The sequence below is a fragment of the Crinia signifera genome, chromosome 6 (genome assembly GCF_055691185.1).
Source record: "Crinia signifera chromosome 6, ASM5569118v1, whole genome shotgun sequence".
Taxonomy (NCBI): Eukaryota; Metazoa; Chordata; class Amphibia; order Anura; family Myobatrachidae; genus Crinia; species Crinia signifera.
In genome coordinates, this window is record NC_139222.1 from 256,214,738 (window position 1) to 256,238,079 (window position 23,342).

Sequence of the window (23,342 nt, forward strand, 5' to 3'; positions counted from 1 at the left end):
CCCACGTATTCTTTCAATCCAACTGCCTGAACTATAAAACTATTCAACCTGTAAAAAAAAAAAAACATTACAACAGCAACAGACTTTTAATATCATGGCCCTTTGATTGCCAACATCTGTGAGAGAGGCGCAAAATATGCACTAAAAATGCCGGCATCTCTCACATTTCCTATATAAATTCAAATAAAAAATGTTGTGTAAAAAAAAGATTGTTTCCTATAAAAGGTAACCATTACAGGTCATTATGATGAATGAATGTTTTCTCTGCAATTTTCACACCTAATTTGTCAAATTCACTTGGCACTCAAAGGGTTAATACTTGAAAGTGATATACAGTAGGTGTGTGTCAATCAATCAACAGAATATCCTGTCATGTCTGCATATAACCTATAGAAGACATTCCTAGGCAACCGTTTTAAATAATAATGCCATTTTTCAGGGAAGTACTTAACCCTTTGAGTGCCAAGTGAATTTGTATTGCACGTTTTTTTTTCATATAAATATATACAATGGGATTATCCTAAATTGTTCTCTTACAACAATATCAAACAAATAGGTTTGTCCTGTTTTATGAATAAATAAAAAACTTAATAACTTCATAATATTATGTATCATACTGTATGTCACAGACTCACTAATACCTGTAATATGAAAATCTCATTAAATGTGTCATGTCCACCAAATACAAAATGTAGGTATTAGAAATCATAGAAATGATATTAGTAATAAATACAAGGATTCAGTTTGTTTGTGGTGCCCTAGAATACAGTTCATAAAGTCACCCTTATAGTGGTGGCACTCTGGTGATTCCACCACTCAATGTGCACCATCCATATCTGAACCTAATCTGGATTAATGTCATACTGCCACAGAAACGCTGTGTGGGTTCTGCCTGCACACTCGCAAATCATCATAGCACCGGGCGCACTTTACAGAAAACTGAATTTGCTTAAAAGTCCTTGCACCTCCATAGGGTTGCGAGCAATTTTAAGCAAATTCGGCCCTGTGTAGGGTGCAAGATTGGCTTAATTCTGGTGCCTTTGCACCCTTCGGCACTAATAGGAACGACCCCTAAGAATACCAAGAATGCACCAGTGCCACTAATCTAATTTTAATACCAAATAAGAACCTTATTGACCAAATTGTAAAGAAAGTTTAAAAAAATACATCATCATGAAGATTTTTCTTTGTCGCATCCAGAACCCGATGAGCCTTTATAGATAGACCAATAGAGACCAATATGACCAATACAGTTTTCATTGATCTGGCTAGACAATCTTCTACTTACTTGTAAATAGACACAGCCTTTTCCAGTGGCAGTTACTGTATATTCCCCAGGGATTTCCGGCAGGTCTACGATCTGCAGAAGACCACTATGATCTTTGTCCACATGAATTTCTTTGTGGAACCCTGACTTTGACTCAACTGTCACTGTTGCATCTCCCTTCTTGTGCTGTGTGGCTAGGGCATATTTAGCCAGAGCTTGAATAGACATTGTAGAGTCCTACAAAACAAAGTTCATTATTTTTATTTTAAAAATAAAGAGCATAGACCTATGAAATTAATTACGCTTTTGTGATCTTCATTTTTGATAAGTATGTTGCACATAATAGGAGGTTTTTACTCTGATCACATTGTTAACATACTTTCTAAATTTGGATAATGATCTTGGTTAATTTTACAATTTTACGTATGTTACCTACAGTACAATAATACAGCTTTTTATGTAGATATAAAGATATTTTATATAGATATTTTAATACTACTGTACTCTTTTCTAGTTTTTGAATAACATATAAATTACAATAACACACTCTAGGCACCATAAAGACTGTTTTGAAATTAATTGTTCTAATTTTTTTAAATACTATTTTATTACAATTCATCTGAAATGTTAAGCACAGTCCCATACATCTGCAACTTACTCATGCAATTCACCAATTCCTGAGTTTGGGATATTTTCAACAAGTTGCATTTTCTTGATTTGGGGTTTTCAAAATAGAGAAAGAACCATAGGCAGGGCCAAAGCTGCTGTACGGGGAGTGTGTAAATCTCCCAAAACAGTGTACCGGAAAGAGATATCTTATAAGTTTATTATATTTATATGTAACGTACGTCGCGCTATAGATAATGCTTCTCACTGCCTTGTCTTCCCTCATATATGCCTCACTAGAGTATACATGTCTTATCAGCTTTATTTAGGGTTTATGATTACCCCACTAATCTACTGGGAAATTATCCGGATTGGACAATCTATGCAGCAACAATAGCAAGGAGCCCCTTCCCCCCAAAATCCTCCAGTACAACTGGTAACTATTATATACTGGTGCAAAATCTCTGTGGAGCTTATATTTTTATACCCTTTGTCTACATCATTGTTTTTAATATTCAGCATGTATTCATTGTATTATAAGAATTCTCATTAAATTGTACATTTCTATATAATGTGTTTTATTAAATTTATATAATATCTTTTGTGGTAGTGTACATCCCTTCAGTATAAACCTAGCGCTGTACATCCATATCGCATTTTCTTGATTTGACCATTGTAATTTTAATGATTGTGATAGTCAAATCTGGTAATTTTACTGTAGAAAGTCCTCGTGTCCCCAATGGATCATTGATCAATTTGCCACGGAAAGGCTTTTGTGATCACAGAATTGGGTTAGGTCAGAGTTCCAGGGAAGATGCTTTGATGTATGGGACACTTTACTTTAAAGTGAAAGTTACTGTGCAGTAATCCAAATTCTGATCATGATTGAGAGAGTCCATTCAAAATGCAGGATGAAATTCATGATACCCTAAAAAGTTAGTCTCCTTATTCTAATGTACTGTGGAAGTCATTCTGATCTTCAGGCTCCCCCAGGCATTCACACGGGGAGCAATGTTTTTTTTTTTTTTGTTAGCAGTGTGAACTGGTCAACCATACCCGGGTCTCAAATCCAGGTAAAAAGCAGGGTTGGAGACCCGGGAATTTTGACACGGGTTGACACGTTCACACTGAAAAAAAAAACTGTGTTAAAAGGCAAATTACCGACATGCTAGACCCGGGAATTTTGCTAGCAGTGAGAACAAGGTATTAGTTATTATTTCTTTACCATCAGGATGTTTGTAGAGAGTAGCGCATGCTCAGTTCTCTCAATTTTCACTATTTAACAAAAATGATAGAGGAAGCACAAAAAAATTATTTTGAACCTGGAGACTGATATATGTTTGCCACCACCAGCGTAGGATAGATTTTTAGCATTTTCTATAACTAAGATGTATAACCTGAGATGAGCGGAATCCTCCCCATGGTCTTTGCTGTGTTATAATCCAACGGACGATGTCTGCGCTCTCTGTAACATCTTTCTCATCAGGTGTCTTCTCAGAAAGCAGAGTCAGAACTACATAGGCCGATGTCTCAATGTCTCCGTGTCTGTATGACTTTGTTTCCCAATGCTTATATCCCTCTATATGGAGATTAACAATGAAAATAAGAATAATGGTAGAAATCGATGCTCATTTTACTAAAAATTAATGGATAATAATGTAAAAAAAAAATTAACATCAAAGATTGTCAAGTTCTAAAATTGCTGGATTGAAAGATGTTTACAGGTAGCATAAATGTACTGAATACAGAGACGTTATTGGAAATGGCATAATTGAAAGTTATGGCTTGTTATCTGTGACAGGATCCAAGTGCTGCAGGAGACTATCACACTACAAAAGCCCCTTTCGACCATGCCTTTGTCCAAACTGAGCCAATTAAAAAGTTTTTCTTGACCTGTACCTTAAATACTCTGCATACCTGTCTTTATGGCAGTCTTGTCCAAATGCTTCAGCGTTTCCTGTTTTAGTTCAGTCTCTCCTGCCAGAGCGAAGGCATAGGCCAGGAGAGCCTGGGTATAGGTAGATGTAACACTGTGGGCTTCATTCTTCAAACACTTCAATGCTTTATCCACAACACTTCCCTAAACAGAGAACATTGTCATTAGGGATAAAGTGCACAAAGGAAGAAAGACGTGGTTAAAAGTTTTTCCCCCAGATACAGACAGCAGAAACATTATTTAAAAGTGCAGTGGTTTCTATCAATAAAGCCCCATACACACTAGAGGATATTCATATATTCACTGCACCCGATCGTTACATATGCACGATCGGGTGTAGTGAATATACCCGGTCCCCTGCTGGCACCCCCGGGGGGGCAGCCTGTGCTGCCTGGCACCCGGGGAGCCCACCTCCCCCCCACATACGCTCTGGGGCAGGCAGAGAGACTTCCATCTCCCTGCCTGCCACCGTCCTTAGGCTCCCTGCAGCGTTCGCCGCAGGAGCTCATATTCGCCGGTCAGGGGCAGCGAGCCCCTGACTCGTTGAATACCGGAGCCGGCAAGGCTCCGGAACGTGGCGAATGTGCAGCGAATCCTAAACAGGATTCGCTGCACCTCGCCAGTATTCACATTGAATACCGCTGCATGTCTGAATAATATATTACACAGAATTACTGTCCTGCTGTTCACCATGAAGCTGTGGACTATATCTTTTAGCCATTTATCATGTTCACCAGAATATTGTGGCTGGTTGGTACAAAAGTGTTCAGGTGTATGGCAAAGTCATGTTACAGACTGTGGTAGAAGCTAATTAGCTGCTCTTCACTTTATGGACCTTATTCTGGTCCACATGTAACACTGCAAAATTCGCAATGTTGTGTGTGGACATAACGCCGCCCACACAGCCACACACCCCCCTCGCTCGCCGAGATCCTCCACACTGCTACCAATGGATGTGTGGCACAAAAAACATCCATTCGCAGCATTGGGTGCGGGGGCCAAATCATTCGATGGTCAGTGACCATCGAATGATTTAAAAGGTGCACTCATATCTAAGGCACTCTCTGGTGCCTTAGATATGCGTGCACCCTGTAGGCGAAGAGGGCGGGCAAATGACTTCAGCAGATGTCAGCTGCCCGTCCCCCCATGAAATGCTGGGCGTTCCCATGGGCGCAGCCTGCCACTGCCACCCCACGCCCCCCACCCGCACTGCTGTGTGCAAATGGGACCGCAAACTAGCAGTTCGTCGTGCCCGCTCACACCCTGCGTATGGGCATGTGCAGAAATGCGCATGCAAAACGTCGCTCACACCCTGCGAACTCGCGCGGGAGAAAGGGCATTAGAATAACCTCCTATGTCTCTCCGAGATTTGGTAAATTCCCCTCTATGTGAAAAACAGTTCTTATCGATATAGGTGAAAACTGGAGGATTGTTCCCCATGGTTTATACAAACAAATACTGGGTGCAGTTATCACAATATGGTCTTACAAACACATCAGTAATATCTAATTTCTTAAATATTTACAATACTAACACAGGGCAACCTACTGTATATATAACCACAAGTTTCAGCAGGATCAAGGAAATGTTGTCTAACCAAGGGGAACAAACACATATTTTTCATTTCACGAAACTGTCATAGGAAATGAGTGTAATGTCAATCATTTGGTTGGTATATTTCGATTTTATGTTCAATTGTCTTTAATTTGTCCAATGCAAGAAGCTGCATCTGTAGAAAAGGATGGAACAAAGATAACTCACATTGCAGACCACGTGATGCTCCAGCAGGGAGATAACGACGTAGGCAGTATTTGCCACAAGATTTTCGGCCTATTGGGAAATGGAAAAACAGACCAAATTTCAAATAACAACATTTATTAGAGTAACTTTCTATAAGGTGCTGAAGTCTCAGAAATAATATATACTAGATTTACTGTTCAGTAGTATCTTGGATACATTTGTCCTGTTGTTTACAAGATTTGCCCTCAAAATCTTTGCCATGAAATACAGTAGAGAATCCCAGCAGTGCTATTGGTACCTTTATAAGTAAAACAGATTTATGCAAATTTACAGGATTTGCCTGCTAAGTATTTGGTCTGATATGTTGCTCAGTCTGAATGGGGTGAGAGTCAATTGTCAGTGAGTGGTTGTGTAGTTGATGTTATAATGTTAATCGGTTACTGTATTATGGCATCATCTCAAACGGAGGCACCTGTAATGTGGAATAATGTGACCTGTTCATTGCAATGTGATATACTGTACTGTGAACTGGAAACCACTCCTGCATGTTGAATAATCTGAACTGGGGGGGGGGGGGGGGCACTATAATGTAGCATTATCAAATCAGTTCTTTATGTGATATAATAAGAACTGGGGTATTTTAATATGACACAATGTAAACTCTAGGCACCAAAGTGTGGCCTAATATAAACAGGGGCACTATCATGTGGCATAATATGAGCTAGGATACTGTAATATGGCACAATATGAACTACAGGCACCACAGTGTGGCATATTATAAACAGGCGGCACTGTAATGTGGTATAATATGAACCGAGGACACTATGTCATGATGTAACTGTGTGGTGGTGTGTGTATATGTGTGTGTGGGGGGGGGGGAGGAGCTGTTACATAAAGTGTACTAGCAGCCCTATACTGTGACATAAGGTAAATTAAATAATTATTATGGTTTTTTAACATAAACTGGGTAACTACTATGAACATAAAAATAACTAGGACACTACTGGGGTTCAGAAAAAGGACTAGGGCCCTATTATTCAGGGACATAATAGTATGTCCCAGAATAATAGTCCTATAATAATAATAATAATAATAATAACAATAATAACAATAATAACATAAAAATGTTGCCATGTTCCTATACTGTAAGACTTTATAACTCATTTGAAATAGTGTTTTTATGGTATAATGTTATTTTCTTATTACAATGCACATCATTATATATAACCTCTAAAAATCATCCAGTGTACATAGATGAAAGTTCTTAAAATCTCCAGTAAAAAAATTGGCATCAGAACATTGTGACTTATGCCCATATACTCATGCAATCTGAGCCCCAGTGAGACATGTAATAGATGTGAGCATACCTCTAGATCATTATTGAAGTAATGTTCCGATTCATTAAAACAGCCATTTGGTAATTGCTCCTTCTGTAACCAGGCCACAGCTTGCTGAATGATGGCCTCATCTATGTGGATGAAGTCCTGAGCATTGCTGAAAGTCTTCACTACTAATGCTGTGATCCTGCAACAGGATTCAAAATATCAGTTAGTAAAGCTGAAATAAATCTATCAATGATAAACTATTAAATTAAAATATTTATGTACTATGGGGGTAATTCAGACCCTTTGGGAAAAAATGTGGCAGAAACTGTTCTTACGCGACAAACCACTTACAAGGAAGCTGCCATGAGTAAGTCACATATCTAGAACTAGGTGATTCATCGCGCCCTACGGGCGCTCTTCACACCGTCGTAGGGGGCTACGCCCCATTAAAATGACAACATAATTATTTTTAGAATGATGTTTGTATTTGTTGTCTAAATGTGTGTAATGTGTATTGGAGTGAGAGTTGAAATGTAAAAAGATGTGTTAAAAGGCCATTGGCAATGGGTTGGTGCTTGTGTTATTTGTAGAAAAAGTTAATATTTAATAATAATGTCCATAATTTTGATTAGAGGTAATGTATGTGATCAAATAAGTGTTGAAATAGGTAAAAGGTTTGAAAATTTTAATTGTCAACATTGTAATTAGCATCATATTGAAATGGATTAAATATAGTAGTGAACACACATTTTAAAGTACTGAAATTTTACATGTGAAACACTTGATGAAAAACCAAGTTTTTAGTAAATTGGCGATGGTTACAAAGTAGGTGTCCTTGTTCTTCATTAGTGTTAATGTGGAGGGTGAGGGGGGGAGAGGTGGGTGGGGGGAGGGTGAGAGGCGTAGGGGGGGAGAGGGGGAGGTGGAGGGGGGGGGAGTAAATGAACACAACCACACTGTGGGTGAAGCCAGTCTGGGTTCAGGGGGGTGCAGTCACACAGGCAGGGTTGGAGCTTAGTGTGGTGGCAGGCATGGAGCACAGTAGTATAGCGGGGAGGGGGAGGGCTTGGTAGGGGGTGGAGGGGAAGTGGGAGGAGAGGGAGTGGGGGGTAGGAGGGGGAGGTGGAGGGGGGGTGAGTAAATTAACACAGCCACACTGTGGGTGAAGCCAGTCAGGGTTCAGGGGGGTGCAGTGACACAGGCAGGGTTGGAGCTTAGTGTGGTGGCAGGCATAGAGCACAGTAGTATAGTGGGGAGGGGGAGGGCTTGGTAGGGGGTGGAGGGGGAGGGGGGAGTGGGAGGAGAGGGAGTGGGGGGTGGAGGGGATGGGAGGGGGGAGAGGTGGGTGAGTGAGGTGGGGAGAGGGGGGCGGTGGGTAGGAGGGGGAGGTGGAGGGGGGGGGGGTGAGTATATTAACACAGCCACACTGTGGGTGAAGCCAGTCAGGGTTCAGGGGGGTGCAGTGACACAGGCAGGGTTGGAGCTTAGTGTGGTGGCAGGCATGGAGCACAGTAGTATAGCGGGGAGGGCTTGGTAGGGGGTGGAGGGGGGAGAGGGGGAGGTGGAGGGGGGTGTGTAAATGAACCCAGCCACACTGTGGGTGAAGCCAGTCAGGGTTCATGGGGGTGCAGTCACACAGTCAGGGTTGAAGGGGGTACAGTGAACCAGTGAGGGTTTACAGGTGTAGGCAGTGACATGATTCTGGGGGGATGCTACACTAACCCCCACCCTCCAGCAGTGACTGACCTGTCAGTGGGCAGGCTCTCCTCTATGTGTCCCCGGGCGTCAGAGGCAGGTGTCCGTGGCGGTGCTCCCCTTGTCCCCAGCGCGACGTGTGCAGCGGCTGCAGTAGCCGCACAGCAGCGGCTGTATAAGCTCCCAGTGTCTGAGCGCAGCGTCCTCATCGCAGTTCAGGTGGGTAGCAGCGGCTGTAGAAGCTCCCAGTGTCTGGGCGCTGCGTCCTCAGCGCAGTTCAGGTGGGTGCCATGGGCGCACAGCAGCACAGCCCTCAGCACAGCTTCCTCCGCGCAGGGTGCCATGTGCATCGTCCGGCGGAGTGTCCGTGTGTGGCCGCACAGCTGCGGCGGCAGCAGAATTACACAGTCCTGTGTGCAGCATCTGCAGTGCAGTCAGCATGGGTATTGTGTGTGCACTTTTGCTGTTGTGTGTGTGTGTGTGTGTGTGTACATATAATTTATTTTTGGCGACTAAGTCTGGGTGGGGGGTGTACAGTGTCGGACTGGGGCATGAAGGGCCCACCAGGGAAATGCACTCACAGGGGCCCACCAAGGGGCGTGGTCTTTTTGAAGGGGTGTGGCCACCTGACCAGAGAGGAGTGGCTAATCAACATAGGTGCCCCCTCGCATAGTATATAAAGAAAACAAAATGTGCCTTTCAAACAATACCAGTTACCCTTATGTACCCTCTGCTGGACATAACACTTGCACACAATCATCATAATTTAAGATTTTCATAAATTTGAAAGCCATAAAAAAAACAATATAAAAACAATTCATTTAAATAAGCCCCATAGAGTGGACCTTTGGTCCTACCCTTTCCAGTTGGTAAAAATCACAGTGACAGAGTCTGTTTAATTTCAGAACCATCATCTCCAGGTTGCTGGATCTGAAATTAAACAAATTCTGTCACTGTGTGGGCAGACTACCAGAGCATGGGTTAGTACCACTGCCAAAACATAAGTCACCAAGGGCCAGATTCTCTAAGCTTCAAAAGTAAAAAAAAATGGAGAGTGATAAACAGCCAGCCAATCAGCTCCTGCCTGACATTTTTCAAACCCAGCCTGTAACATGGCAGACAGGAGCTGATTGGCTAGCTTGTTATCACTCTCCATTTTATCACTTTTGAAGCTTAGAGAATCTGGCCCCAAGCCTTAAACCAGAAATAGGGGCAACAGTGCCAGCTAAACCACCTGCTGCTGTGACTAACCTAGCTAAGCCCTTAAAGGCACAATTAATGTCTACTCAGCCAGCTGAGATAGTGCCTGCTGCACCAGATATATCATTACCAGCAATTGCAAAAGGAGTTAAAAGCATATCTTCATTCTCATAACCAACAAGTGCATCTTCCACAACAATAACTCAGTCTCTGGCTAAAACACCATCTCCAGTGGTTAAGAAATCAAGAAGACCAACAATAACTCCAATAATATAATACCTAAAGTAACAAAAAAACAAACACCTACTATATCAGCGGTAAACCAGGCAGTGACTACACCTGAAGCTGAAGGTCACGCGGTGCTATCCTTCCAGCAGTGTGGGCGGGAGCCAGGTCTCGTGTGTTAAGACTCCAGCAGAGCGCGGGAAGCAGGCTAAGCTCACACACAGTGTGTGACGCAGCAACTTCCCAGCAGGGGCTGGCTGGCAACTTTCAGCCCGGGGAGCAACACAAGCAAACGGCCCACCATTGTATCCCCCCACCCCCCTAATATGCAGCAAAGATGAAACAGCCTCTGCACCTATAGTATACAATAATATATATTGTAGGATACTGATCCCAATAGTAAATATAAATGTTTAGTAAATGGGCGTCTTGTTGCCCTATGGTGACTATACGACACGGCGCAGCATTCCAGGATTTAGTAAAAGCAAATCTTTATGGATGTTTTGGGACTCGGCATGTTCTGTCTTCAGGAAATGTAGTGACAAACCAGTGATGCAGAAAATCCTACCTTGTTTGTCAGCTTTTTTTGCTGAAGGCGGGACATGCTTAGTCCCGAAACTTCCTAAAAAAGATTTGCTATTACTAAATCATGGAGTGTTACGCCATGTCCTCTAGTCCCCATCGGGGATCAAGAAACCCATATGCTGCATTAACTTGGCGAGGGCACCCAGGTGAATGCATTATCATTGTGGAGGGCCGAACCAATTCAGCTCTTTAATTAAATGACCCCCTCCACACACACAGGCACATAACCAGTGTCCAAAACACTTTAGAGTCATCCTGATGTCTGCCCTCCTATAAGCATGTACGGTCACTGCCCCTGCACTCTCCCCTGTCAGCCTCTCCTCCAGTCTTACCTACAGTAAGTTCCCTTAACAGCCTGATCAGTGGCGGCGTGGTGGTAGGGGGAGCTGATCGCAGGGCAGGCAACAGAAATTTTGGGGCCCCATACACTGATATCTCTTGGGGCCCCAGACCCTTTGAAGCACTATCAAACTGCTCTAAAAAACTGGATGCGCACTGTGCCCATGGCGGCCGCACGAGGTTCTGGGGGAGCAGGTGCCATGTGTTGCTGTAGCTGGGCACAGTGGGCAGAGGCAGAGCTGGTTGTGCCTTGTTCCGGACTAATTTATCCACTGTCACCAACACCCGCACTGGCTCCCTTACAGCACTCAATTTCCTCTTCACTGTCCACCACTTGTCACCCCCTCATTTTCAAAGTCCACCTCACAGCAGTTTCCTTTCCTCAACTATTCACTTCCCTGGCCCCTTCTAACAAGCACTGCACAGCACCCCCACTGGAATCTTTCTCTCGCTCTAATTAAGTTTGTGTAGCCTTTATTCCTACAGCCTGTCAGGGACGAGGCTGAAGTTGGCTTCTTATTCGGCCAGCTCCTTATTCGAGCTCCAGCTTCTTATTCAGAACAATCACTTTTACAGGGGTTAATGAATCATGGACCACAAATTTGACTGCAGAAATCAACACAGGGGGGGGGGTCACGTACATATGACCCACTAGCAATTTCTTTTGACCAACAAGGATTTGGGCAGAAAATGGGCACAAAAATGGGCATGGGTCCCAGATATCATTTTGAATAAGTAGCTGGTGTCCTGCAAGGGATAAACAGCGTTGGTCAAAAAATATTACACTTGGAATCCACACAGGGGGGTCACCTACATATGACCCACTTGTCATTTATTTTGACCAACAAGGATTTGGGCAGTAATAGGGCACTAAAATGGGCATGGGTCCCAGATGTCATCATTTTGAATAAGTAGCTGGTGTCCTGCAAGGGTTAAACAGCGTTGGTCAAAAATTTTTACACTTGGAATCCACACAGGGGGGTCATTTACATATGACCCACTTGCAATTTCTTTTGACCAACAAGGATTTGGGCAGAAAATGGGCACTAAAGTGGGCATAGGTCCCAGATTTCATCATTTTGAATAAGTAGCTGGTGTCCTGCAAGGGTTAAACAGCGTTGGTCAAAAAATATTACACTTGGAATCCACACAGGGGGGTCACTTACATATGACCCACTTGCCATTTCTTTTGACCAACAAGGATTTGGGCAGAAATAGGGCACTAAAGTGGGCATGGGTCCCAGGTGTGTGTTCCACCACATCACCAGGACCACTTTAAGCAGTGGTGTGGGGCATAATGTGAAGTGTGCAATACCGTGAGGGACATAATGGTGGAAATTTACAAAGGCTAATACACCTAATAAATCTGTATAGTAAAAAACTATTTTTTAGGAGTATACGTATTTTCAGGATTTACTATCCTGAAAATACGTACATTTGTATTCGTATTTATGGCACATTCGTATTTGTATTTACAAATACGAATGTATACGCCATCGGAAAATACGAATAGGAATCACCATTCAAATGAATGAATGGTGATTCCTAATGTACTAATTACGTAAAATACGGCCGCTAATTGCCGACCAAATACGCCAGGAAAATACACGTCATTTTCCTGCCGTATTTGTCAGAAGCCTGCATGGATCAGTCCCGTGAGTATAATTTGCTTCCACAGGTCTCCCCTTGGAAGAGCAGTGGAAACCCGGCTGTCTCTCTTAGAGCAGGTCCATCGGTCTGCGACTCCACGGCGCAGCTATTTAAAATGACGTGCCGACAGCTCCGTTTGGCTCGTGATGTCACGAGCCAGGATGTCTTCTGATCAGGTCCATGATTATTTGAAATATAGTGCTGGGTCACCAGCCAATAGGAGCTGCTCCTGAATGGCTGCCGGGCCGCGATCTCCTATTGGCTGGCGATATTTCAAATAGCCGTGGACTTGCTCAGAAGACAGCCGGCCAGCCCGCCACTCTGCCCGTTCTGTCAGGTGAGCCGGCATGCAAAAGCATCAGCTGCAGGTCGGGGGAAGTGGTACGGCGACCTGCAATATATTTCTTACATGTACGCCGTACCACGCAGTACCCCATTACTTGCACAGCTGATACACTAATGTATGGTACACATTTGACCAGACCTGTTTAACCCTTGCAAACTACAGATACTTTGTCCATTCAAACAAATCTCTTGCCCACGCCAACTTTACTGCCTATTTTGATGCCACAAAGTCTGTAGGTCAAAGAAAATTTGTGGTGTGTGATATGTAAGTGACGCCCTGTGCGGGCTTCAAGTGTCATACTGTTTGATCAACGCTGTTTTACCCTTGCAGGACACCTGCTACATATTCTAAATGATGACATCTGGGACCCATGCCCACTTAACTGCCCTATTACTGCCCAAATCCTTGTTGGTCAAAATAAATGACAAGTGGGTCATATGTAAGTGACCCCCCTGTGTGGATTCCAAGTGTAATATTTTTTGACCAACGCTGTTTAACCCTTGCAGGACACCAGCTACTTATTCAAAATGATATCTGGGACCCATGCCCATTTTTGTGCCCATTTTCTGCCAAAATCCTTGTTGGTCAAAAGAAATTGCTAGTGGGTCATACGTACGTGACCCCCCCCCCCCCCCTGTGTTGATTTCTGCAGTCAAATTTGTGGTCCATGATTCATTAACCCTTGTAAAAGTGATTGCTGGCCGAATAAGAAGTAACTTCAGCCTCATCTGTCAGGGGGAGATTGATATCTCCAGTTGATTAACTACATTTATTTTCAGCCTGAATAAATGTCTCCTCCTCCCCCCTCCCCAACCCACCTTTACTTACCACATCCTTGGCGCTTGCCTTCCGCAGCAGCTGCAGCAGTGAGGCCGGAGACATGAACCTGCATGGGGGCTGAGTGCAGGGCTCAGTTACTCTTTTATCCCCACCTGTTGCCGGCCTGGCTGATCGAGCGTGAAAGGCCACTACAGATCAGCTGTCAGGAGGTGCTGTGTGACCCTGACTCTGCCCGCCTCTGCTTCCCAGTTAGTGAAGCACGGGCAGGTCCACAAGATATGACGATGCGGAGTGCGGACGTCCACGACGTCGTGTCACGTGACGTCAGCCCGCACTGTGCAGCTGCCCGAAGTGAGCCCGGCACCACGCTGCACAGCAGGCTGTCAATCATTACCAGTAGCCGCCCGCCTCCACCGCCGGGTCAATCATCCGCAGCGGATGACACTGACTACCCGGCGGCGACTTCCCGGGTCGGTGGCATTCGGCGCCAGGCCCCACCCCCCTTTAGAAGTGGGAGGAGTTTTAAATCAATGGGGCCCACCGGGGAATCTCCCGGTGTCCCGCCAGGCCAGTCCGAGCCTGGGGGTGTATTATTTATTTGGCTACGTGTGTGTGTGTGTGTATAAGGCTGGGTGGGTGTAACCCCGCCCAGCGTTATAGACACACTCTCTGGATGATTGACACATATAGCCAAATATATAAGAGATATAAGAGATGGTTCTTCTGTTTCAAATGAGGTGAAATGTCAATTGACAATAAACCTCATTCCAGATGTACTTCACCCACCCGAACTGATGAACGTTTGATGAAAATTCATCACGGCATTCTGGAAGATCTCCGTCAGACTATGGATAAACTTAATCCTGGCAACATTGGCCCACACAGCGCTGAGTGTTAAGCATTCTTTAACCAAAAACGACATGTCTTTGTCTTACCCACCGTATTCACCCAATCTCGCCCCTTGTAACTTTTTTTATTTACTTGGATGTAGAGACCTTAAAATAAAATGTTTCTCTTATATTGAAGAGGTGAATAAAGAAAATTGCAAAAATACTACAAGGCATCAGTGGCAGTGAGTTTAAGCAATTTTTTGAGCAATTGAAAAAAGTTTTGGAAATGGGCCTAATTCAGACCTGTTAGCAAGATTGCACTTTTTGCAGATGGACAAAACTATGCTGCACTGCATGTGCGGCAGATGTAACATATGCAGAGAAAGTTAGATTTGGATGGGGTGTGTTCAAACTGAAATCTAAATTGCAGTGTAAGAATAAAGCAGCCAATATGTACCCTGCACATAAACTAAATAACTCACTAAGATAACTAACTGCTAAGCAGAAGGAAGAGAAAAGGTGGATAATAGCAATGGTGTAACTACTGTAAGGCGTGCTAGGGCGGCCTGGGATATGTCAGAGCCAAGGGAAACAGGGGATTCAGGCAGCGTGGGTGGGGGGGGCATTCGTGCCACCGGTGGCGTTTATCTGTTTGCTAGACTGTGAACATACACAACCCTGCCAGCCTGCAACTTGCAGCGTATTAAATTTAGCCCGTTGTGTTTGTTTCTATAGATGTCTCCTTTATCCCTCCGTAAAACCGCAAGATAGTATCTTATCAGAGGTGGATCTCCCATTGGTGCAGCAGGTGCATTGCACCAGGGCCCTGTAGGACTAAGGGGCCTATTGCGGCCTAGACCAGCAATTACTTCTTGGGTTGGGGTAGAGGAGGGGGCTAAAACTATATTTTTGCACCTGGGCCTGTCACTCACAAGTTCCACCACTGTATCTTATGTTTTACAGAAGGGTACACTTTACTAGAATGTTTTTTTTTTTTTTTTTTTTTTTTTTTTTTAATGTAGAGCATGTATCAGTATTGCTCACTATCAAACTAGATGAAACTAGATGAAATAAAAAAAAATGTTTTAAACATACCAGAAGTTTGCGTTACTGCCTGGAAATCCCCCATAGGAGCCATTTTCATTTTTAAAAGTCAATTGTCTCTGGTAACCTGCAAGATAAAGAAACATCAGTAAAAAAATGATTCTCTTTAGAGTCCACTTCTACCAGTGTTTTTTTTACCATACCGGCTGCCTTGCACTGTGTTCCCATAACTGTGGTCAGACGAACCATCAGCTGATTTATATTTAAAAAATGGAAACACACTGCTACAGGCTACTCGCTTAATTCTCCAGCTTTCTTCTGGCTATAAGCGGCTATTTGGATGCTCTATCCCATTTTGGATTTGATGGGACATTCGGATTAATATGTCCTTGAGAGGTCATTTGGATCAGACTCGCCCTCACCTTATTCTGATGGGAGGTACATACTTTATTAGAATGCACTTCGGGCATAATCTTAGAGCTTTATTATTCTATAGCTATTGACACTACTGTTAATACTACTTTTTGTCTTTAGAAGAAACGTCCACATCTTTCTTATTTGATAACATTGGATCACTGAAAAGAGGCTAAATAAGTGCATGAATATTATGTTAAACTAGCCACGGACCTCAGTGCAGCTGAATCTCTGAGGGGTAAATTTATTAAGATGGGAGTGCTATTGAAGATGGGAGGTTATCCACAGCAGCCAATCAGATTCTACAGTACTTCATATTTATTTAGCACCTTCTGGAAGATAATAGATCATATTTGTATGGTTGCTGTGAGCAGCATCCCATCTTCAATAGAACATCCGTCTTAGTAAATTTACCCCTGAGTGTGGGAATGTGTCAGCGTAATTGGATACATAAGTTTCACCTATCTACATCTAATGCTAGGCAGGGGGGGGGGGGGGGGGTGATGAGGCCGCTGCACTCCACGAGGTGTAGGGGAGAGTTGGTAGCTGGAGATGCGGCGGGGGGGGGGGGGGGGGGGGGGTTGGAGATGCGGCTCTGGGTGGGCTCCAGGGGGGGGGGGGGGCAGAGCTGCTCACCACCGCCCTCCAGTGTCCAGCGCCCTAGGCAAATGCCTAATCCTGCCTAGTGGTGGCGCCGGCCCTGGTGCTAGGTGCACATAGAACTGATATGCCGGCCAATAGGCACAGTGATATACATCAGAAGGATTTAAGGAAAGACGGTACAATCGATTGTCCATCCTTCATTACCTTGTACTGCAGACGTCGTCATCATCATGAAGCACAATCAACCGGAAAATATTGCTAACAACCGTGGGCGTGTCCAGATTGTCATTATACACTGAACAATCTGGCTGTTCCTCAGGTATGGTCTGGCTAGGTCCCATACACCCATCACCAAAATCATAACAATTACTACTGAATGTGGAACATCTACAGATGGAGCCCCTCTCATTTATTCCCAGCACTCACCAGAATGTCCCTGCTGACTAGCACTGGCTAAGAGGGACTCCATCAGACTGGGACGCGGGGGCATCTCGTGCGTCCCAGTCACTCGTCGACGGCAGAAACCCTGCCCGTCTCTGCTTCAGTGAGACAGGCAGGGATAGGGGGGGGGGGGGGTCGTGGAGGTGGAGGGGACCGACGACAGTGGGCGGGAAGCAGTGGACGGCAGCGGGGAGCTCTGTCGCATGAAATATGGACATTGTAGTAAAAGGTTCCCTAAATCCTTTTCTCCCAACATTGTTAAATGCAACTGAGAAAAACCTGAGGAAACTTTTTCCAAACATGTTTCAATCTATTCAGTTTGTGGCTAAAGTACAAAGACAATTTTTCGGGAGGATTTAGTTAGAGTCACAGGGCCTAATTCAGACTGGATCACAAAGCACATTTTTTCTCTAATAGACAAAACCATGCTGCACATGGGGCAAATGTAACTTGTGCAGAGAGATTTAGATTTGGGTTGCAGCATAAAAATAAAGCCCATTTGGAGGGCGAAACACGTTACAAGGTATTGCCCAGACATTTGCACTTCATATGCTAATCCGGACCCAGCTGACCACCACCGCCAATTGACTTTACCACTCACCCATATTTGGCAATTTCAAATATGGCGACAGCACATCCAGCTGTTTACAGCCGCAGCCTGAAGTCTGCTAGGAGAATGCCAGCAGGAGTGAAAGACACGACAGCCTGGGTGAGAGACACGCTGCCACCCCTTATGCCTACGAGCCATCGGCAGCGCAGGTGAGAGACGCGCTGACCGCTTCCATCTGTGTAGTCTTCTTTGCAATCTCCCACCGGCGGGACACTCCAATACATCTGCAGCGTCCAGGACTTTTGCTCACGGCAGCACAGGTGAGAAAAAAATTGTCTTTTGTGAGCAGCCTCATTTGCATAAAAAACTCCCCGTTGTGAGTGCGGTGGCCAGGCATCACTACGGGTACAGCTCGGGTATTCTATTTACCAGCCGGAAAACTATTGCACATGGCAAGTGTTTATATCTACTATTAACTGTTTGAAGCAGTGTGGTCCCTTTAACTGGACTATGGATAAGGTGCATTATTTTTACTAAAAGTTTTATCATCAATATATATACATTTCCTACTATAGAAAAGTACTTTAATATATCTATATAGTATATATTTTTAGTAGGTTATATTTCACTTAATGGTACTTGTTTCCAAGCACGGCGCCCAGATTTTCTACGTAGAGGCACCGTAGGGAAATCACATTGCATCGCATGGGCCATTATAGCGGCATGCAATGCGATTTTTCATTTTACACCACAATATCGCATCTCATTGCATCGCATGTCCCGCAAAATCGCATGCGATTTTATAGGGTGTGCGATGAGTATGTCCCAAAAATAGATTTAACGCACCCCCCTCCCCCCACACACACACACACACTATCCACGCCACCCCGAGGGGCCGCGTATTACTCTACATGTATTTCACGTCCCCTCGCGGGGCTCGCTGCGCTCGCCACGCTTAGGGGTCGGTGGCTCGCTGCACTCGCCACACTATATAAAATCAACTCCACACCGATAGTGGGGTAATGAAAAAGTCGTAGGACGCGTTCCACCGCCCCTCGCAGGGCTCGCTGCACTCGCCACGCTTCGGGTTGGCGTGGATAGTGGAGGGTGCGTTAAACCTATTTTTTGGGACATACAATCATATGATTGTATACCTAATGTCATGGCATCACACACCCTATAAAATAACAAAAATGGCCCATGCGATGCGATTTCACTACGCAGAATAGCCCACTAAGCAAATTGCTTAGTGGGCGACGTGCTAGGAAACAAGTACTGGAAACATCCCGGGATTCAAATCCCGGCGATTTGGGGGCCAAATCCCGGGATCCCGCCGATTCCCGATCCCGGGATTGGCCACCCTAGTTATTGTGTATGCATGTTCATTCATGGTGTTTAGTAATATTTTTATTAGCGCAGTACAGTCAGTATTTATCCTGCACAGAAACAAAATAACGCACCCAAATTTAACTCTCTGCATATGTTACATCTGCCCCACCTGTAGTGCAGCATGGTTTTGTCCATTACTGAAAAGATCCAGTCTGAATTAGGCTCCTAATACGACAAATGATGAATGCTCATTCTATGATTATGCTGAGTTTCCAGCATTCACCATTTCTAAAAACAATGACGACCAAAGTTATCCACCACTCGGTTCTCTTTGTATCGGATGAAGACATCACTCTATTAACAATTATACATTGGAGAGGTTTCCAGGTGAGATGAAAGTTTACAATTCTATAAACACCGTCATCAATGTAGAATGTGCAGTGCACAATCCTCCTGCCCTGCTAAATCATTAGCATCACCATTACCGCACATCTTTGATACACCTACATTTTTATTAATGGGACACGACTGAAAGGCAAATCTCTCTAAAGGTAAAAAAAAATATATTCATTCCTCAAATTCCTTTAATTCCCAGTATATTTTACCTACAGTTTAAGAGACTGTTGCCAGTAAATTTCTGCTAGTTAGAAGTTCAGACTCTACTGTAGGTAAAATAGAGGTGTACATGAGAACTGAATGCTTATTATTATTGAATGTCAGCTTTATCCAGCTGTATGTATGTATGTATGCATGTATGTATGTATGTATTTATTTGAGTCACTACTGTACATGCAGAGATCTTTATATCAGGGTTGCCGACTTTCAAATGCTCCTCTCCGGGAGAAGCCCGGAGAGGAGACTTTCATTACCCGTTCGGGGGGGGGGGGCGGGTCTTGATTGTGACGTCACTAAGCCCCACCCCTATTACGGGAAATAGTCAAAATCACTTATCTCCATGGAGGGGGCGGGGCTAAAATGACACGAGTGTGTCGTTTTAGCTCCGCCCCCTCCACTGAGACTGGCGGATTGCGGCATTTAAATGCCGCGATCGGGGGGGCGAGCTCAGTGGGGGTCCCCCTGATTCCGGTAGGGTTGCCCACCCTTCCGGGGGGCCGGGAGGGGGACCCGATTTTCGGGAGCCTCCTGGTAATTCCGGGAGGGTCGACAACCCTGCTTTATATTTGTACTCAAAGCAACAGAGCACAGATTATCAAAGTCGGTCTTTAGGACCCCACACAGGTTCATGTTTATCAGGTCACCTGTGGTTTATGAAATTTGAAATTGATGATACACCGTGCTTCTACCGGTGTCCTGAAAACATAACCTGCGTGGGCTCCTGAGGACCGAGTTTGAGAACCACTGCAATAGAGACAATACACCAAATATATTTTATACAGGGATGATCTATAGTAACATTACGAGCTGCAATAATTATGAAATACATGTGGGTGAAGCAGGAGATAAAATCCTAGTTATTATTTACTTATATGGCACCACTAAGTATGCATATCACCATACTGTACATTATAAAATGACTGTGAAACACAAAAATTCTATGTAAATTGGTGCAAACACACAATACAAGAGAAAAAAACTAAAGTGTGAAATATTTAGACAACTAGGCAGGTGACAGTTAAAAACATTATAGCACAATGCCCCATTGCTATGGGAAGGGCAGGGAGAAAATGGCAGAATCACTGACATAAATGGGTATACCCAGGGCTATTTTTCAGCAGGCTCCAGCAGGAACTGAGGCCCTTATTCTAGTTCACTCTTTCTGACAAAAGATTTCTTAGATGGACAAAACCATGTGCACTGCAGGTGAGGCAGGTGTAAAACCCCACCCAAATCTAATTATCTCTACACAAGTAACACCTGCCTCACCTGCAGTGCACATGGTTTTGTCCATCATGAAATATTTTGTCAGAAAGAGTGAACTAGATTAAGGGCCTCAGTTCCTGCTGGAGCCTGCTGAAAAATAGCCCTGGGTACACAATGGAGTTACTGTAGGTATAGCGCAGAAAGAGAACAAGAGTTTAGAGGGCCCTGTATAGACTATTGTGGCCTTGTATCAAGCCTTATAGAGAAATAAATTTGAGGTTACCAAAGGCAAAAAACCTACTTCTATCACAGTTTTTGAAATCAAAGTAAGAAGCTGATTGTTTGTTTTGTGAAAATTCTCCACTTTATCTGTCTTGGATTGAAGCAACACCTTTTTGATAAAACTTATATAGTGAAACTTGGCTCAGCATAAATACAAAATAAAAAAATATCTATCAATGCACTGTAGGAGCAAAGAAATCAAAATAGTAAAGCAATAAGTTTCTTAGTAAAGGTTCAAGCTTTATACCCAAACAGGCTGGAAGAGAGTTCTAGGTCTTAAGTTTGTTTTCCTTTCTTGGTTCTCCAATCCCATTTAACAATAACACTCTTCTGTATCTTTGATATGTGTGCGTAAAACCACCCTAAAGTAATTTTGTTCAGAATTTGGATTTAAAAAATATGTCTAAATTACATGAAATCCAAAACCCGGGGACTGGGATTCGAACCGAGACACAGCTCATAAAACATACCTTCAATCATGGCTTCCATTCCCTTTTCCTTGAGTTCCGGTGTTAGTTCTTTGGTACTCTCCAGATACTGCATTGTGTAAACATATCTGGTCAACTTTGCTATATTTTGCTCCCCACATCCCTCAGCCATATTTACAATGTTGTCCAAGTTAATGACAATATTGGCCATGAGATCACCTGCAAAGAATGTTATAATAGTTATAATGCAATAGTTTCAAATATAAAAGGTACTTGCAGATCAGAATAAGATTCTCTAAACTCATTGCGGTTTTTCCTCACCCAAAACAATCATGTGGGCACGGGCAGAGTCTGGTACTAATCTCTCTGGTACTTGGAGGGAAACATGGATCTTCTCACTGTTATCTGCCGATCAAGAAAACAAAAATATTCAATTCAATTGGGAGAGTCGTTAACTATCAAAATACCAACTGGAAGAACTTTTCCACAAAAGGTTCAGTGGATGGGATATTAATTTAAAAGCGGTTACAATCATTAATATTTTAACACCCATTGATAGTTCCCTTCTGTGTTTATAAGCAATATGTACATATAGTTATTCTCTGTATTTAGGTAAAATAAATACTGTACATACTCAGTGTAATTATAACTTTGCATAACCTGACATTTCCTAAAAGTGCCACAATGTTGCATCTATTCTGTTAAGAAATACTTTTCTGTATAATGTTAATAATATTATATATATTGTGGCAGAGACGGCATACTTCCACATGATGGTAAGGAAGGTGTGAAGGATCCGGTCCAGGTTTTAGAGCAACAGCAGGAAAACTGATGCGATCAGGGTTGGGCTGATTAGCAGCACCTGTGCTTTCCTGATATAAGTGTTTCCAAGGCAGAGGGTCAGGGTTCCTGAAGGTGAAGCCACCCAAGTGATAGGCCAGGTGTGTGGGCTACTGGAACACTGAGGAGTTTGAACTGTGCTGTGACACCTGTATGCTGCTGTCCTTTAACCCTGTGAACATACTGGAATGCTGTTTACTGCATATTTGTCCAGTGTATGTGATTCCTTGTCACACTATAGAGTAAAACATCACATTTTTTAATACATAAAAGCTTTTTAACTTTAATAAATAAATAATTCCTTCTATACTGTAGTAAAAAAACAGAACTGGTTGCTGAATCCAAGATTTCATAGCAATAAGTAACAATGCTCTGGACATTTCCCCATGATACTGTAGTGAGATAATTGTTACTTTTTTGCTGATGAAATTGTTACACTTTTCTTCACGATAATGATCAGAATCCAAAGCAGTCAGGGTTATCTGATCTACATCTTAGCTTTAACTAACATACGGCGGCTCCAAAGGAGGAGCTGCAGCAAAGTTCAAAATGTAAATAGGCAAACCACATCCACTGCCAGCTTGGAATGGCAGTTGGTATGGCTCCCCTATTTGAATTTTGAAGTGTTCTGCAGCCCCTCCTCCAGAACTGCCACTGAAGATAAAGTGGAATGTATCGTACTATGTTTTCATTATTATGTCCATCTGAATTCAGTGACCTGTATCCTTCACTCACCTGATGGATAGAGAAGGAAGGTCTCTGTCTTATCCTCTTCATGGCCTCTAGCCTAAAGTATGCAGAAAAGATACAAGGTCATTGATGGTGTAATATAAGTTAGCAGAGGAGGATGCAATAAGTCTAATCATTTTGTCCATGAAGTAAAGTTTGTCTACATTTAAAATCTTAGTTGTGAGGAAAAACTCAAGCAATATATTTATTTAGCGGTGTCCACATGAATGATACAGTAGTACTTCAACCATTCTGTATAAGCATTGGATACAATTCTTACAGGCTGCATAGCTGGACCATTTCTCCACTATGTCACTCACCAATACCTGATACATCT

At 43.4% G+C, this 23,342-nt stretch overlaps 1 protein-coding gene across 1 annotated transcript in view; it reads right to left on the reverse strand.

Annotated features, from left to right (window-relative positions):
- The window catches only part of LOC146009233 (alpha-1-inhibitor 3-like), a 127,888-nt gene that overhangs the window by 15,923 nt on the left and 88,623 nt on the right, over nucleotides 1–23,342 (reverse strand). Inside the window, exons 22-30 of the mRNA XM_083149394.1 lie at nucleotides 23,012–23,063; nucleotides 21,758–21,841; nucleotides 21,479–21,655; nucleotides 15,620–15,695; nucleotides 6,917–7,073; nucleotides 5,571–5,639; nucleotides 3,791–3,953; nucleotides 3,271–3,452; nucleotides 1,289–1,504 (exon numbers count right to left, since the gene is read on the reverse strand). Of these exons, the coding sequence (XP_083005520.1) occupies nucleotides 1,289–1,504; nucleotides 3,271–3,452; nucleotides 3,791–3,953; nucleotides 5,571–5,639; nucleotides 6,917–7,073; nucleotides 15,620–15,695; nucleotides 21,479–21,655; nucleotides 21,758–21,841; nucleotides 23,012–23,063 (1,176 nt within the window). The remainder of the gene's footprint in view (nucleotides 1–1,288; nucleotides 1,505–3,270; nucleotides 3,453–3,790; nucleotides 3,954–5,570; nucleotides 5,640–6,916; nucleotides 7,074–15,619; nucleotides 15,696–21,478; nucleotides 21,656–21,757; nucleotides 21,842–23,011; nucleotides 23,064–23,342) is intronic.